This window comes from Malurus melanocephalus, unplaced genomic scaffold (genome assembly GCF_030028575.1).
Source record: "Malurus melanocephalus ecotype Western Australia unplaced genomic scaffold, MMel_1.1 scaffold_58, whole genome shotgun sequence".
In the NCBI taxonomy this organism is placed as follows: Eukaryota; Metazoa; Chordata; class Aves; order Passeriformes; family Maluridae; genus Malurus; species Malurus melanocephalus.
Genome location: NW_026623290.1, coordinates 413545 through 430020, shown reverse-complemented (window position 1 = coordinate 430020; position 16476 = coordinate 413545). Strand labels below are relative to the sequence as shown.

The 16476-nt window shown below is 45.5% G+C and overlaps 1 protein-coding gene across 1 annotated transcript in view; it reads left to right on the top strand.

Annotated features, from left to right (window-relative positions):
- Window positions 1-5534: 5534 nt before the first annotated feature.
- Window positions 5535-16476, top strand: part of SLCO3A1 (solute carrier organic anion transporter family member 3A1) — a 130546-nt gene continuing 119604 nt past the window's right edge. Inside the window, exon 1 of the mRNA XM_057365811.1 lies at window positions 5535-5745. Within this exon, the coding sequence (XP_057221794.1) occupies window positions 5569-5745 (177 nt within the window). The 5' untranslated portion in view covers window positions 5535-5568. The remainder of the gene's footprint in view (window positions 5746-16476) is intronic.

Genomic DNA, 16476 nt, shown 5'->3' with positions numbered 1-16476 from the left:
TTAGAGCTTTGAGRTCTCATCCTTACAATAAAGAAGTCAAATATTTTTATTGTATATTGACTTACAGTTTGGACAATCATTGCTTTTTGAAATGCTGATTAATAGTCAGGAAAGCAGCAGTCTATTGTCCAGTAATTTACTTTTCATTTTCTGATTCTGCAAATTAACYTTCCTACTAAATGAGGCGTTGGGCTGATGTCAATATTTGCAGGTACTCCACAATTATATTGTGTTTGCTAAATGACATTGCTTTAATTCAAAAGTCATTCTGATTTCCATTTAGACCATGATCCTGCTGGGTTCCTACAGTTCTGCTGTAAAAGTGTCGCATGCCCTCAGGTCTCATGGAGTCAGTGGCACTAGAGATTACTCAGCTGCCTTCAGATCCAAGTCTCGCTGATTTGGRAAACTGTAATTAGAGGTTAGGAGCCAGATTTATGCAATGTGGATTGTAGACAAGACATCCAATTCTTGCATTTAAGAATCTCCTCTCTTTTTAAGTTCTTTTTATAGATGGAGATTTCAAGGTAAACTTTCACCTCTTGTTAAACTAATATGTCCTAATTTTCTGCAATTTTTAGCTTCAGTGAGGTGTTCTCCATCCTTTYATCATCTGGGGGAAGGAAGAGCTATCTAATCAGCTTGTCTGAAGGAAATGCCTTTTTAATGAGTCCGAGTCTCCAGCAGGACTCAAAATAGCAAGGCAGTAAAGTCAGAAGTGTTTATAGAAAGAAATGGCTTTAAAACTGTGAGTGTGGTGGTATCTTGGAAATGACAGCTGCTGATACATCCACAAGCTGTCCTAGTCTCAGCTTTCCTCACTGCCAGACACCCTTGGCTTATGGGCACACTCAYACACCATTCTACACCGGTAGATGATTTAAATCCCTTCCTGTCTCCTCTCTCCTGTACCAGCTGATCCACAGGGTTTTGTACCAGAGAATCACAAAACATCAYTTCAAAGCCATCCCAAGGAAAAGCTTCTTGGCTGAAGCCCTGGGATCTTTTATTTATTTACATTTTCTTCCTTGTACTTTGAACATGTCTGAGGTTATTCCTTATTTTCTTAACATGTAAGCCTTCCCTCAGACAAATGCACCAAGCAGGACGAGGGGTGCAGATCTGGTGCCAAGGGGATATGATTTACATTACATGCAAATCTCTTTTGGCAGCACATGAGCTCTCSTTTCATCCAAATAGCTTAAAGCAAATGAAAACTGGCCTGAACATGGGGGAAATGTCCTGGAAAGAAACCCAAATGGGTGTAGTCTGAGACTGGTATCTGAGACAGCTGTGCCCGATTTTTAACTTCACTGGTGGGATTTTAAGCGAAGCATATTGCAAACCTCTAAAGAACATTATTCTCCTGTACCTAAYGCAGAGCTGTGACATCCTGGCAGCCAGGTGAGAGCATCCACTGTCCCAGAGCCAGAGCAGAACAAGTGCCAGCCCAGCAGGGTGAGGCCAGCACGGCCCCAGGGCGGCTCTCGGGATGATGCTCCTCAGTCACCCTCCAATTATGTCAGATTAGCAGCGATTTACAGGCGGGCTGGCACCCAGGGCCACGGGGCAGGACAGAAGCCCCAAAGCTGCTGCGCTGCTCAAACACCTGTCTAAAAACATAGCCATGGGGAGGGGTGAGGATGGTGTCAAACTGGATGGCTGCTCCTGACCTACAGCAGAGTGATGAAGTTGCCCTGTAGAGAATATCCAGAGCAGTTTTGGTGGCAGAAGTCAATMGTTATGGTCACAGCACTGTTTTGGTTGGTTGTTTTGTTTTGTTTTTTTAATATATATCACAGGTGTTCTGCAAGACCGCTGTTTTCTCTCAGCACCTTTCTTGGTTTTCTCTGCTACATCCCCAGCCAGAACAGGTACACAGCTCCAGTGAGGCTGTACTGAGGGAGGCACACATTATTAACTCCCTGGACTGTAAAATACGTCTGGAAGGTTTGGGAATACGATGCCAGTGGCGGTTTTAGAGACGTTTAATGAYACAGCTCAGCTGCTTGCTTTGACACATTTCTCAGGAGTGGCTTCCACCAGCTCTGCTGAAGGGAAATCATCCTCTCCTGTTCCTTCTCCTGTTACCTACACTGCTGATGGTCAAGCTTAGATTTTCAGTTTGCACTTTTGCCCCTTGAGGTGTAAGYCAAGTACTTTGCTAAGGTCCTCGCCCTTCACAGCTCTCAGTTCTGTGCCACACACCCCATATACCACAGGCAATAACTACACACGGATCAAAAAAGTTATGCCTGCCTAGTATCAAGACACGTGATTACACAGGTAATTTGCAGTACTATTAACCATGAACAGGAGGGAGAAAAAAGTGAAATAAAGCAGAAATTGTTTCAGCATGGTGATAGATAAAGAAAACTCTGCCTGTGAAGGTTACCCAGAGGTGAATGTTGACACAAACCYGCAGGTACCCAGCAAGGAGATGTCCAGATGGAATGAGATGGTTTCTGGGCAGCTGGAACATTTAGGATTGCAGTGACCAACCTTATCTAGGGTAGCACGTTACCTTCCAGCTGTGGATGTTGGGAGTGTTTATAAAAACCTGAACAAGGTATCTCCCAGATATTTGGTACAAATTACTGTGGGGGAAATRCTTGCTTTGATTGGGGAAATAACTGAGAACTGTGTTGGCAAAACTACTGAGCCCTGAGGAGAAGGGACTATTTTAGCTATAGAGTCATTTTTCATTCTAGGCTAATGATAATCCAAGAACATTAGTATTCCACACATTAGTAGTTAAAGCTGAGTCAATTTAGACCAGAAAAGCTGTTTGGGTATAGCAATAATTAACTATTAAATCCAGCCAGGTCACTTGTCTGTCCCTGAAGGACTCTGCTGAGATCTTTCAGAAATGTGGGCTGTTGAGAGGTGGCAGAAAGCAAACTCAGGTCTACTGAAGCAGAAATGCAAGACTCTCATTCCTTTTTTCAGCAGAGCAATACAGGAGGAACTTTTCTAAAGGAAAACACTGTGAGTATGCAGCATAAAGAAGAGCAAAAAAATCCAGGCATTCCATCACTTCTGGACAGAAACCTTACTGAAAATCATATTCTGCTGCGATTTATTGCAGCAGAAATTTCAGCAAAAAGCAGCCAGATGTTTCAGATAATTAGTATYAGAGTCAATTTTTTCTAGCAGCTGTTTTCCTTGTGAAAGACAAGCAGTACATCAGCCTGGACAAACTCTTCCAACAGGATGTCTAAGACGTGATCAAGACACAAGATGGYATTTGCATATGTTATATAKATATATATATTCTCAAGAGCTTYAAAGCATCAACTGGAATGTTGGTAACTGCAGTAGCACGTGCAGAAGTTTACTTCTGCCTCCAGATACACACTTGGTGAGTTATATGAGTTTTCAGAGCTTTGCTGCCTTTAGCATCTAACCTAGAGCAGGCAAAAGTTGACTGGAAAGAGCAGCATGCCTAAAAAATGTGTTCTGTTTTTTTTTTCCCCCCCAGGAAATTTTAAGACTTCTGTCAGCATAACTCTGTATATTCAAGTATTTTAAGAGACACCACTCTGGTTTCACCTATTTAAAAGTCTGTGAGCTTGTCCATCCTGTTTATAACGCACTACAGCATCCACCTGGAGCAAAGCATCTGTCTAGCCATGCTAATTGAATTTAATTCAAGGCTGTGAATTTATCCATCCAGAGACAGAWGCCTTGCTAGCTTCCAAACTCCAGAATTTTTATAGAAAAAGTCCCTAAATTAACATTTTAGGAAGGAGATGAGCACTTTTATTGTCTAAGGGATTTCCAGAAAATGAGTCTTTTTGGGGTTTCTTTGGTGGAAGAACCAGTTTTTCCAGGATGAAAAACAAACACCTTGTGAACTGGCAGAAACCTGTATGGAAGAGCCAGTTTCTCATGGCCTCATGCAAAAACCTTGGCACTTGAGGCCTCAGGTAACTTCTGACGTGCATCTTGTGATGCTTCCAACATCTGAAGGACTGATCTGTATCTCATTAAAGACCACTCATCCACAAGCACCAGACTGTTCTTCCCACTAATTATCTGATAGCGATGCCTCGGGCCATTAATGTTGGAGACSGTGTCCCTGGGGTGGAGGGGACTATTGACACCTGTTGATGTGGCCCAGACCTGCTGGAAAGACAAAGTTCAGCATGGGAGGGACCTGCTGGCAGCTGGCGAGCAAAGGGCATCAACTGAAGGTGCCTTTTCTTCCCAGCAATGGTCTGCAGGGGCAATGTGACCAGGTCTGAGTAAAGATTTATCAGCCTAGGTGCAGACTCTGCTCAGAGATTTTCAGCACTGCATTTACTAAGGTTACTCACATAAAAATAAGCCAAAGTAAAAAGCCCACAAGTGRTGATAATATTGTGGAAGAAACTCAAAAAGAGTATGGGAAGAAAAATGGGTCCATTTAAAATATCCATTTTTTTTTTTTACTTCCTGGTGATGACTGGTGGTCCTAAGTTCCATTTTCAAAGATATCTCCTTAGGTGTTCAGGAGCTTCAAGGTCTCATCTACATTTGAAATGAAATTTTGGATACATATCATGAGATATGTCTGGAAAATATAACCTGTGTTTCCACACTAAATTCTTCCTCTCAAAGGCCATGGCCATTCCAGTACTAAATGGATCATGGATTTAAAGGTCCACAAACTCAAAGTTTAGCAGCACATGGAAGTTAAACAGCAACCCCCAGTGCAGATCCAGAAATGAACTAGAAAAGTGCATGTGAAGAGCGAAACAGATCAGGTTTTGCACTTACGCCAACAAGGAATGTGATCTGTAATAGTAGAAGCAAAGATTAGTTGTTTTTAACAGCAGATATCTCTTGAAATTAGAACTCGAGGTGGGGCTGACCACAAAGGGCACCTGCRAAGGGAAGGCAGGTGGCAGGGACACGGAGCGTGGCCAAGGCTGGYGCACGTGGCAGCGGCAGCGCGACGCGCTCACACCTCCTGCCGCTCATTTCTTCTTACATTTAATTTCTTTGGGCCTCCGTTCCCCTCTGAGAAGGGGAATAAAACAAGTGGGACCCACCTGCGAGGAGCCGCCGGGCGGGCCGATGCGGGAGCATCCTTTCCTCACCCCGCGGGCACAATCCCCGCTGGCAGCGCCGTGCGGGAACATCCCCGCTCGCTCCTGCGGGGCCGCAGCTGGGGGGCAGCGGGGTCGGGGCGGGCGCTGCGATCGCTGCCCCCGCCCTGCCCGGAGCCCGGCACGGAGCCGCCCCGCCCGCCGCCGCCGCGGAGCCTCCGCCAGCCCCGGSCCCGGCCCCAGCCCCGCGCCTTCCCCGCCCCTCGCCGGCGGGGACGCGGGCTCGGCCTACGCGGGGCCGGCGGAGAGAGGGAGCGCGGCCGGGCGAGGGGAGGGGAGAAGCGAGGAGGCGGCGGCGGAGGAGGCGGCGAGCTGGCCATGGCAGCAGCCCGCGGGCGGAGAGGCAGCCGCGGGTTGCCGCTGTGATTGGCACCCCGAGGAGGAGGAGGAGGCGGAGGAGGCGGAGGAGGAGGAAGGCGCGGAGCAGCCGCGGGGCCCGCCATCCCGCGGCGGCGGAGCGGCGGTGCCCGGGAGGATGCCGGGGAAGCGGGGCTCGGCGGGCGGCGGTGGCGGTGGCGGTGAGCTCCCGGCGGCCGGCGCGCCGCGGCAGCGCAGGCGGCGGAGGAAGGTCTCCTGCTTCTCCAGCATCCAGCTCTTCCTGGTGTCCGAGTGCGCCCTGATGCTGGCCCAGGGCACGGTGGGAGCCTACCTGGTGAGTGCGGCCGGCCCGCAGCCCCCCGCGCTGAGGGGCTGAGCGGCGGTGCGCGGCGGAGCGCGGGGGAAGTTTCCCCGGCACCGGGGCGGCTCTGCGGGCAGCCCCCCGGCCCGCGGGGGTCACGGCAGCCCGGCGTTSGGCGGCTGAAATGACTCAGCAGTGCCGAGGGGTCACCCACCCGCTGCCTCCCAAGTTGTGCGGCCGCTCCGCGGGACTCCCGAGCGCCCGGAGCGCGGCCGTGCCCGGGGCGGGCTGGCACCGCTGCGGCTCCGCGGCTGGCCGGGCGCTCGGCTCCAGCGCCAGCCTTCCCACTTCGCACCGAATCGATACCCGGAGAATCTGGCGGGGCACTTGCTTCGTGCCTCCCGCGGTACCGGTTTGCCTCATCCTCTCAAGTGATGCAGCGGTTCAAAGCGCAGCAGCCCCGAAAGTCCCGGTKTTGGGTACAGAGCAATCCAAATAACACTTCAGCACTAAATCTGCATAGTGAGATGTGGTGTCAGAGGCAGAAGTGTAGTAGAAGAGTTGGGAAGATGTCCATACGGCTGTGCTTGTGCCTTGAAGTGTACAGCCTGTGGAAATGTTCTGCTTCCAGCAGATGTAAGTGTATAGTTGATTTAAATTTCTCAAAATAGCTTGCTGGATTTGAGATTTATAGTTTCCATGGAAAAGAAATGTATTCGTAATCTCTGAGGCTTTTTGAGGCCATACACATAATATATTCTACAGTAAATGTAAGATTTCTGCATTTGGTACTTGTATTCAGTATTTAGCATTGCWTCTCTCACATGCTCAAACTACTTATGCAAATTTGTACTGAACGTGATCTATAATTTTTCAAGGTATGTGACTAAACTAACCGTGGTTTATATTCACCATTAATATGAAATGGAAATTAGAATTCATCTCCATATAATAAAACAGACGTTTAGTTGAAACGTACATGTAATTGCAAAAGAAACTGCATCACATCTGATGAGATAAATTCAGCAGTTCTATACTCTAGGTGAGTATATGTGGATGTAACTTAATTTGTAGGAGCCTGACAGGAACATGCCTTTTTTTATGTGAGTAACACCTTAGTAAGTAAATATATTGTTTCCGATGAGCTACTTGCAAAATGAGCTGTCAGTGTGAATGAGTGTGGGATAATCCTTCCTCAGAGTAATATCCAAGGAAGAGCCCACGGGTGATGTCACCCAGTGGGCACCGGTGTGCTGGGATGTATGGATTTGCTGGAGGGCTCTATATCGGCACACTTCGCTGGGGTGTTGGAGCGTAGGATCAGCAGCAATAGTCCCCAGTGTGGCATTTTCCTCAAACTCCTTCGCCTTGCTCACTCCTCCCCAGTTTAGCATTTCTTTTCCTGTTCTCCCCAACTCTTTGGGGCGTGCTTTGTGCCGGAGTAGCGTTGCTGCTCCTTTGGAGTGTTTCACACAGCCCAGCCCCACCGTCTGGAAATGAACACTGCGATTCCCGCTGTCTTTCCTCTTCCGAAGGATGAACTCACCTGAGGTGCTGCTGTYTCTGCTCCCTGCCCTTCTCCAGGTCTGTATCCTGAGCATCCCTGTGCCCCACAGCCAGCCGGATCCACAGGCAGTGACRGACAACTGGGCAGTGGGGGGAAGGAGAAAAAAGCAAACTAACCTCAAAACAATCCCCAGCATGCATAAGCAGTAGCCCAGCTGCAGTGGGCAAGTGTTGCTCTTGTTGCCTGTATAATTTATCTGCCTTCATTGCAAATACCGTGCATCTCTTCATACAATGWACAGATGCAAATGTGGGATTGTCATTGCAGGGTGAATCTGTGCTTCAAGCGAGTCTGCCCAGCGCTGTGCTTACAGGTGCTGCAGGGGAGAGAGGGCAGGAGCAGCAAAGATGCTTGGTGGAAAGCATGGAGCACTTGATAATTTTTGCAGACGGAGTGGGGCCAAGTGCTGTTGTCGGGTGCTGTCAGGGGTGGAATCAGTGGAGGCACTGCCGAGCTGCCCAGGTGTAACTGCAGGTGGATATTCCTTTGCTCAGGCCCCTGGGATGAGTGGGGCTCAGCCGTGGCTGCTGGGCTGCTCCCCSAGGGACAAATTAGCAGGCGAGACAAAGCAGAGAGCAAACAGAAAGACAGACAAATAGGGAGATGCTTGCTGCGTAGGACAGGCACAGTGTGTAGTTCTGGGCAGTTGAATAAACTACTAATTTTAGCCTGTCAGCAGCGAGGGAGTTCTGTACTCATACTTCTGCTTTGCTTGGCCACATGTGTGACTTTCCCTAGTTATTTGTAACTCAGGAAGAGAAACCTTTTTTCGCCTTATACGGCGACAAGTTGGTTTCCTCAGATTTTGTCTGTCTTGTTCTGCACAGAGGAGACCATGAGGGCAGAAACTCAGCTTRTTAAGAACACAAGCTGGGGGCTTGGGTTCTCAGGAGTGATTGAAGAGCTCRCTTTGGGTTGGGCTTGGCTTTCATGTCGGTACATTTAGAAGTGGGTATTGTTATTTCTTTTTATAGATGTAAAAACCTTTCTTTTTTTCCATGTTTGCTGTACAATAGACTAGCAGCACCAGCTTGAATGTATGTACAAAGTATACATYCATTCATTATGTGGTTTTTAAGCAAGGATCATTCACTTTTATTTGTTCTTGAAACATTGTGCTTGCCAACAGGGCTTTATAAATAATAAATGCTGATAAAAATCTATATAAAGTCCATTTCTTTTCCCACAGAACTCAGCAGTGAAAACACCCCAGGATGCCAGCAGTAGATGTCTGTGTTTAAATAGTGGGCTGTCTCTGAGGTTCTTCATGTGAAGTTTCAGGGAGTATTTGATCAATGTCATGTTCCAAAATATTTGTCTATTATTATGCTTGCTGTTTGCAAAATGCACATGTTCCAGAATTACTTGGTGCCATATCCTGCATAGTTTATGCAAATACAAGCTTGTGCTGCTGCCTTAATTTCTGGGGCTGCTGAATACACCCTATTATTTGCATATTCGTGTAAGGTTTTGTGTGTGCATTTATTTGGCTCCATCTAATTATTCCTGCGTGCTTTTGGAAACTTGAATTTCCCAGCAACCGCAGTGGCAGCGGGGAAACTGCTGCCTGTAGTCTGCAGGCATTCCTGCTGCAGAAGTTACTCAGGATTTTCGCAGCAACTTTTAAAAGCCCGGCCGATTTCCAGCCGCGGTGGCTCTCCTGCAGCGCTGGGCAGCRGATTAAAGAGCTGAGGATGGCTGGTGCAGATGGCACCAGGAGGGAAGGRATGGAGCCTCTGTTCTCCAGCTGGAGCCGTGTTTCTCTCGGGTGGATGCAGCAGTGTGATCAGTCGTGCCAGCCGTGCGGCGATGAGCATTTCGATAAGGCTGATTCACATACCTTGGCAGCGCTTTCCTGCCCGTCCACCTCCCTCCCCGTGAATTCCTACGTGTGCTGTATTTTGGAATATTTTTTTCCCGGTCATAACGTTCCGAGTGCTCCTGACAGTTTATCACTGAGGCGTTTCATCACCCTGCCAGTCAGATCTTTTGCCTAGCYGGTGGTGAAATCCCTGCTTGAGCAGAAGGGTGAAGAGCTCTGGGTTTGACAGCCACAGTTTGTGAAGCAGGAGCGCAGTTTAATTTCCCTTCCTAGCCTTTAGCCTCCACTCGCTCTGGCTCAAACTGACCTAGTTGCAAGCATCCAACATCTGCCAAAGTCATGGGCTTCTTTAGATAAAGGGCATGCATATGGGAAGCGCGTTGGGAACCCGTTCAGTGGTGTGCTCTGGGGACCTGTTTTTACAGAGCTTTACTGAGCTGTCTCTGTTTGCTACAGCTTTGAATGCAGCCATTCATGTGTTTTATCAAGTGATAGAGGATGACTGGCCTGAGCATGGGATGGAAAGGAAAATAATTGGTCCCTCCCAAGGAGGGTGCATTGGTGTTTGCGTGGGAATGAATGCCAAATTGTTTCTTGTTTTGCTGAATGAAAACTTTTGAGCCGTGCTTGACTTCCTGGGGAGAGCTTTGCCCATGCAGCAGTGTTTGACTGCAGCCTGCAAAAACTCTCTTTAACTAAGTGTCTGCAGTAAAATTGGTGCTGTGTGACTCCAGGTGAGAGAGAGTGTGTGTGTCTGTGGTCTCTGAGACAGGCTCCTTCTGTGCGGTTTTATTGCTGCTGTTTGGGATATTAATGAAAATCTTGAAATTCCATCTTTGAGAGAAAGATAAGTGTCAAAGATAAATACAGAAGTTAATCACCAAAGGGTTCCTAGTGGAACAAACAGAAATAGGGGGCCCTGTGTGATGAATGCCAGGGAACTGATGGGTTAACAGCAGAATTTGGATTTTTAAAGTTGTTTTGGTGCGGATCCCCCTCCCATGTTAAAGRTAACAAATACAATACTGTGTTCTTGTGGTACAAACCTGGTCAAGCCCTCCTTGAAATCTGACAAGATCTGCATGGAGGATGTTGTTAAAGTCAAGTTTTGGGAATACTGCAGTGCTTCTGAGTTCTCTGTCCTGCTCAGTGCTGCACARTAGAATTTGGCTCTGAGTATTCACAGTCGGAGTGGACTGAGTGGGAGAGGTGTCACAGGTGGGGAAACTGAGGCAGARATTAAGAGCTTGATTCTGTTGCTAAAAGTATTGATAAAGCTTTTGRTTGGTTGACAGCAGCAGAGCCTGAATGGGTTAAGCAAGGGCAGACAACTACAAGAACAGTTTTTCCTTTTTAATTTATTATTAYTTTTAATAAAGTATTTGTTTTCCTAGAATAAGAATCAGCTTTAAAATACTGCTGTCTTTTTTTTCTCTCCATTCTCAGCAGTACTGAGTAATAAATTAGCTGTAATGTTCATAATTTATTTGTCACTGGGGTAGTTAAGGGGGAAGAAAACCCATGGAGTGAAAATAAACATTTTAGTGGAGATGAATATTGCCAGGCATTGGCTGGTTATTGCTTACCGTTCATTTTCCCTTAATATATCTTTGCTGGCAATGTTATTTCTGGAAAGTTGTTTCTAGTATGCCTTTCCCATTAGAGAATATTGTCTGTTCTGCAGCTGACTTGCACAGAAAGTTATTCTAAACTAGCTCTTTTGACTACATTGATGTTTCTTCTCTAAGAGGCCTTTTGGGGTTTATTTGGGGGTCTCTGCAGGGTGGAGCAGAAACCAGATCGAGGTGTAGGTTCTGATACCTTCAGACGGGGGTCTGGGTCCGAAGTGTGGCATGGACACATTAACATAAAAACTTTATTTAAGAAGTTTATATTTATAGAAACATTCCATTCCAAGTGTARGTTGGATTTTTAAGTACCAAGCAAACTTGTGAGTAACTGGCATTTATATGTTGATTAGGAGAAAGGAGGTTTTTTATCTGCTACTAATAGATGAAATGGTATAGAGATAAACACGTTATCTCTTATATTATGTACTATGTGCAATTTGCAGCTTACAATCTGATGTCTTCTTGGTTAAATGCACTTAGAGGCAAATGTGGACTAATTGATTTTAGTGCTTTTATTATTTTTATCAGAAAGTTTGGCAGTTCTTCCATTTCTCTGTAAGATCCAAGTGGTGTTGGTAAGCCCTGAAAGAAAGAACAGCCTGTTAGAAGTGTTATGGGCCATCGTAAAACCAATGTCTCATTTCTTCTGGCCAGCCTTTGCTTCCASAATCCCTTCAGCACTTGCAGGGTGCCTGTGTGAGAGGCTCTCKGGGGTTTAATGGCCTGCAGTATTCCTGCAGCTGAGGTTTGAAGGGATCTTGAATTAGAGCAGAGGATGCTGTGGGCAGGAAGGCTGTGCTGTTTTAGCTTAGGAGCTCCCTGCAGTGTGACTCTTTCAGTGATTCTGTACCCCCTGTCCCAGGGAGAGCTCAGTGGAACTGTGATCCTCCCCCTTCTTTGCCAGAGCAGATATTCCCTCTTTCCCAGAAAGGGGTGTCCCTCAGGTTTCATGGATTTTCTTTTCCCACACTTTCAGGATATTGTAAAGGACCACAAGCCAATTTCTGTCCTGCTACAGCAGTGTGAATTTATTGCTTCCAAAGGGTTATTCTGCAATTCATCAAGCAGAATTTGTCCTCTGTGTATAATAATCCCTACTTGTAGGCTCCTCAGTCTCCAACTATTCCTTCACAGGAAGATCAAACAATGGCAAACTATTTAGTGAGTGAGGGTGCAGCTTGGATGAATTAGTGTAGCTTTGTCTTCTGATCAGCACCAGATGAAGCTGCAAGTGATGTATTTCAAGCATCATCCAAGGAACTTTAAATAAATGTGATAGTACTTTGTGTATAACTCCTTTAAGTGCTCCAGTGAAGTTTGGAACACTTAATTTTTCCTATTGCTTAGAAAAATGGGCCACTGATTTTGATTTACAAGGTTTCATTATAGCTCTGCAGCAAAACCAGGACTAGAACCTCGAGAGTCCCGTCTTCAGGTCACCTTGGAACAAGCACTAGACTCTGTCTCTTTGCAGACAGGCAGTGCAAAGCAAATATCAGGGCAGTGAGAGGAGATTTCACACTGCCCTGCTCCATGTGCTGTCAGTAGGATCAATAGAGATTGCAGTGTTCAGGGAGCTCCTGCAGTGTCTGTCACTCCTGCCCCTCCATCTGGGAGGGTTCTGCACTGTTATGGGCAGCATTCTGTAGTGTTCAAGGTGTCCCTTGAGAATATGGGGAAAAGGAATATTCCTTTTTCCCAGCTGTGAAGCAGGGATGCAGTTGTAGTCATATAGAGGTGAAAACTTAGAGCACAGTTCAGGATCTGCCTCTCCTCAACTTGGCAAAYCTAAAAATGCCTCAGAGCTAAAATCAGATTTTCTAAGCTCTCCAGTTAGCAAATTTTTTTTCCCCAACCTTATTCTTGATTTGATGTGCTTCAGCATTTTGCCACCTGAGTATTCCTTGCTGAAGTGAGGCAGGCAGCCCCCTCCAGCTGTTGCAGTGTCCACTGTATTGAAGTTGAAAGTCTTTTACTGAGCTTCTACTGCTGCAGTGCCCAAGCACAATAATTTTAGATGACTCTTTGCAGCATAAAAGCAAAATTCTTGTTTGCTTGAATATTTATAATCACTGTTATTTTCCAGAAGAAAAGGAATTTGCTTTGTTTTTTGTTTTTCCTCTCTGTTGGCTCTCCTCTCATAGTAGCCTCTCTCCTCACCAAGCAGCCAGCTGATTTCCCTGTATTTTTTTAACATCATCCTGGTGTYTGCAGCTATCACTTGGATGATTTCTGCATGTTTGCAGGCCCAGTGACTTTTAAATAAGGGGCTGGGARGGCTGGTGTGGGAGCACAGGAGTTGTTATTCCATGCTACATCTGTTTCCTGGGCAAGGATTGCTGGAGTKTTCTTATTTTTAATATTTAAGTGTCCTTTTAAAACACTTACCATGTGTTTACCTGTATAATTCATAATACCTTAGTTTACTGAAAGTGAAAAAAAGACTTAAAGTTTAGTTTTATGGTGAGCCATTAAATGACAGTGAAGTTTTTGACAGAACCTGGATAATTCATTTGTATTGAGGTCTTTGTGACTCACCCAGTTTCTGAAGCAGCTATGGCAGGTTTGTTTTTTGGTGCTTTGATGTTTGCATCTGAATCCAACATTTTCTTTAGTTGCTTTTTTTAAATTTTTTTTTTAAAAGACAACTACAGGCTCTGCCATCAGGAAACTGATGTTGGCTGTTGAGAGGTGTGGTGTGGGTGTGGAAGAATACAGAAACCTTTCAGAAATGTTTTGCTTTTCATTTTCAAAGATGAATAGTGGTATTTTTGTGGCATACTTTTTTTTTTTTTGGTCCCCCACTGAAAGACTTGGCTGAATTGAAATCAGCATTGGGTTTGGGTCAATATAAAAGAAACAGCTTGGAAATGCATCTTACATATATGTATTTTAGGGTGATGCCYAACATTTTAATACCTGGAGAATTGCATGAAACAATGTGGAATTGCTTTACAGTTCAGAGGAATTCCTAAAATTCCTAGAACAAAAGAATTACTCTATGAAATTCTGTTTGAGGTGAAAAGCAAGTCTTTTTCCTGGAGTCTTCTTGGAACGTGTATTAGATGGAGGTTTTCATGCTCTCAGCTGGCAGGGAGCACCCATGTTCAAACACAGCATGGCCAGGGGATAGCAGGAGTTTTCTGAGCTTCTGTAGTTTCAGATTTATTTCACCCCTTTAATTCTCTGAAGGAATAACAGAGAGTGAGAAAACATAACTTCACAGTTTTGCAGCCTGTTCCTGTTGAACARTGAGTGGTGTTTGTTTTCTCTGGTAGAAACTTTACCAGGAAGGGCTGCAGAAAGATTGTTTATGGTTCTTGGTTTTTATTTCTGAGAAGGAGGATATGGAATAGTTCCTGCCCCTTTCCACTTCTCAGTTTCATGCAAACATAATTTGGCACTATTAACAGGAGTCCAGAGATTTGYTTGGGAATGTTTTGGTGCTGGAATGTGGATCAAACCTCGTGGTTTGGTTTGGAAGGAATCTGTGAAAGGAGAAACAGGACTCACACGTGCCTTGCTTGGGAAAGCAGCAGGGCAAGTCCCCTGTACCTTTGGAAAACACCAGACCTACACTGAGAAATGCCAAGAGACAAGAGGGGAAGTATTTAAAACTTGACAAGAGAGAAGCTAAAACAATGAYAGACAGAAAATGATATTGAAAAACATGAAGGAGGAATGCCTCCACTGATTCCTGCTGCTTCTTGTGCTCTTCTAATGAGTTTCATCTGCTGGAAACATGCTTACTTCTCATCCTGACATGATCTGAGTGATGCATTGAGGTGCCAAATTAGGGATGGATCTTTTCTTACTCAGTAATTTGGAAACAACAGAAAAATAATGAGAAAAAGCAAAACTAAACTTTGATTTTTAAAGAGGAAAAACTTGACACTTTCAGTTTTTCGGTCCTACTTCTTCTGGCTTCTCATCATCTMCCTGAGCTGCAGGAAGAGCTGTAATTGTCATGATTKAGGAGAGCTATTTTCTCCAAGTTATTCTTCAAGCTTTAACTCTTCTCTTATAAAAGGGTATCCACTTTGCTTGGAGAGATGTTGTGGTGTGTTAACCTTGGTCTGCAGCCACATGCCCACCCAGCTTCTCTCTCACTCCCTCCTCACTGTGGGGCAGAACTTGAGGTGATGAAGCTTTTGGGTTGAGACAAAGCAATTACTGTCAGGGATAAAACAGATTTGACCTGGGAAAATTGATTTTTATTGCCAATTAAAACAGATTTTGATGTTTAAAACGAAGCCAAAACTCAAAGCATCATCTTCCCTCTATCCCCTTCTTTATTTTTTTTTGGCTCTCTGGGAATTTGTCTCTATCAGATCCTCATTGTGCTCTGCTGGGAGAGCATCCACCCTCGCCGTGAGCTAAAGAAACCATTAATCATGTCTGAGCACTGACATGCTCTTGGCAGAAATGTTGGCTRGCGTTGGGTAAATGTTTTCCCTGTGCTTGGGTCCTGTCTGCACTTGGAGATCAGTCACTGGTTTTGTGATGTCCCACTGGGCAACAAAGTTCAGCCCAAGGAGAAGCATGTCTGTGTGACCAAAATATGGTGGTGTGGATTCTGTTCTGCAGGCATTGTCTGTAACATCAGACTTTTGTGGGAATTAATCTTCCCATAGCCTAAGCCAAGTGCTCTGGTTTGTGATAAAGTGCTGGACATGTAGGCCCTTTATGAGAAACAGTGGGCAGTGCTTTTAGGGCTTACCAGCAAAGGAAAACCGTGGGTTTTGTTTTTGTCTTGTCCAGCGTACAGGGCTGAGAGCTGTTAATTACAATGGGCCTTTCAGCTCCTACATGAGATGCACACTTTGTTTCCTGCTGCCTATGGCTAGTTATGATGCAGGTCCTTATGTCTGAAGTCAGTGCAGCTGCTGGCTGAGAACCAGGATCTTCAGCTGAAGGGATGCCTTGTCTRGGGGTGCTTGTTTGTGAAGGGTGGTGATGGCTGTTTGGGTGCTCCTGCAGATTGTCTCATCCAAGGTGCTCAGTGTAAGGGATGTTGTGTTCCTGCAGGAACCTGCCTTGTCTTGTGTTCTCCAGCTTTGGCCCAAAGACAGCTTTGATCCCAAGTTTGTATTTTTGATAATCAAAATGTGACACCAAAACCACATGTCTGCTTGAGYCCTTGGGTCACAATGCTGTGATGCTAGTCTAGGTTGGGGTTTGGTTTTTGTTAATTCTCTTTCTAAAAAATCTGTGATATTTAATACTATTAAAAATTGTACCTCAAGGGAGCTGCTTAGGGTTACTGAAGAGCTTTCCCACAGTCTTTGTGATTCAAACCTATCAGCTTCAGAGAGCTTGAGAGCAAAGGCTGGAAGTATTCAAGTATTCCATGGAGCTAGATAAACTGTTCACTTCCATGAGTTAATTTGCTTAATTGAGGCCTCTTCTGCATTGACAAATCACTGTATATGAATGGATTCCAAAATCGGCTTGGGAGTTATTTGATGGCTATTGAAGTTAAGCCACGCTAGCAAGCCATGTGCTAGAGGCACAGTTTTGTGGGTTTGCTGTGTCATTTGGCACAGCTGCTCAGGCTTTCTCAGATGCTGGCCCTGTGCAGAAGTTCAGTGTTTTCCATGGATTAGGATGCATCAAGGCTGCTGTGTTGCACYTAATCTCAGTTCTAGCTCTTCAAGAAGGCAGAAGTTTCAAATTATTGCTGTTTCTTGTGGAATCATTTGGGGCTCATGGTGTAGCCTCCCTTATTTGAGATGGCATTTATT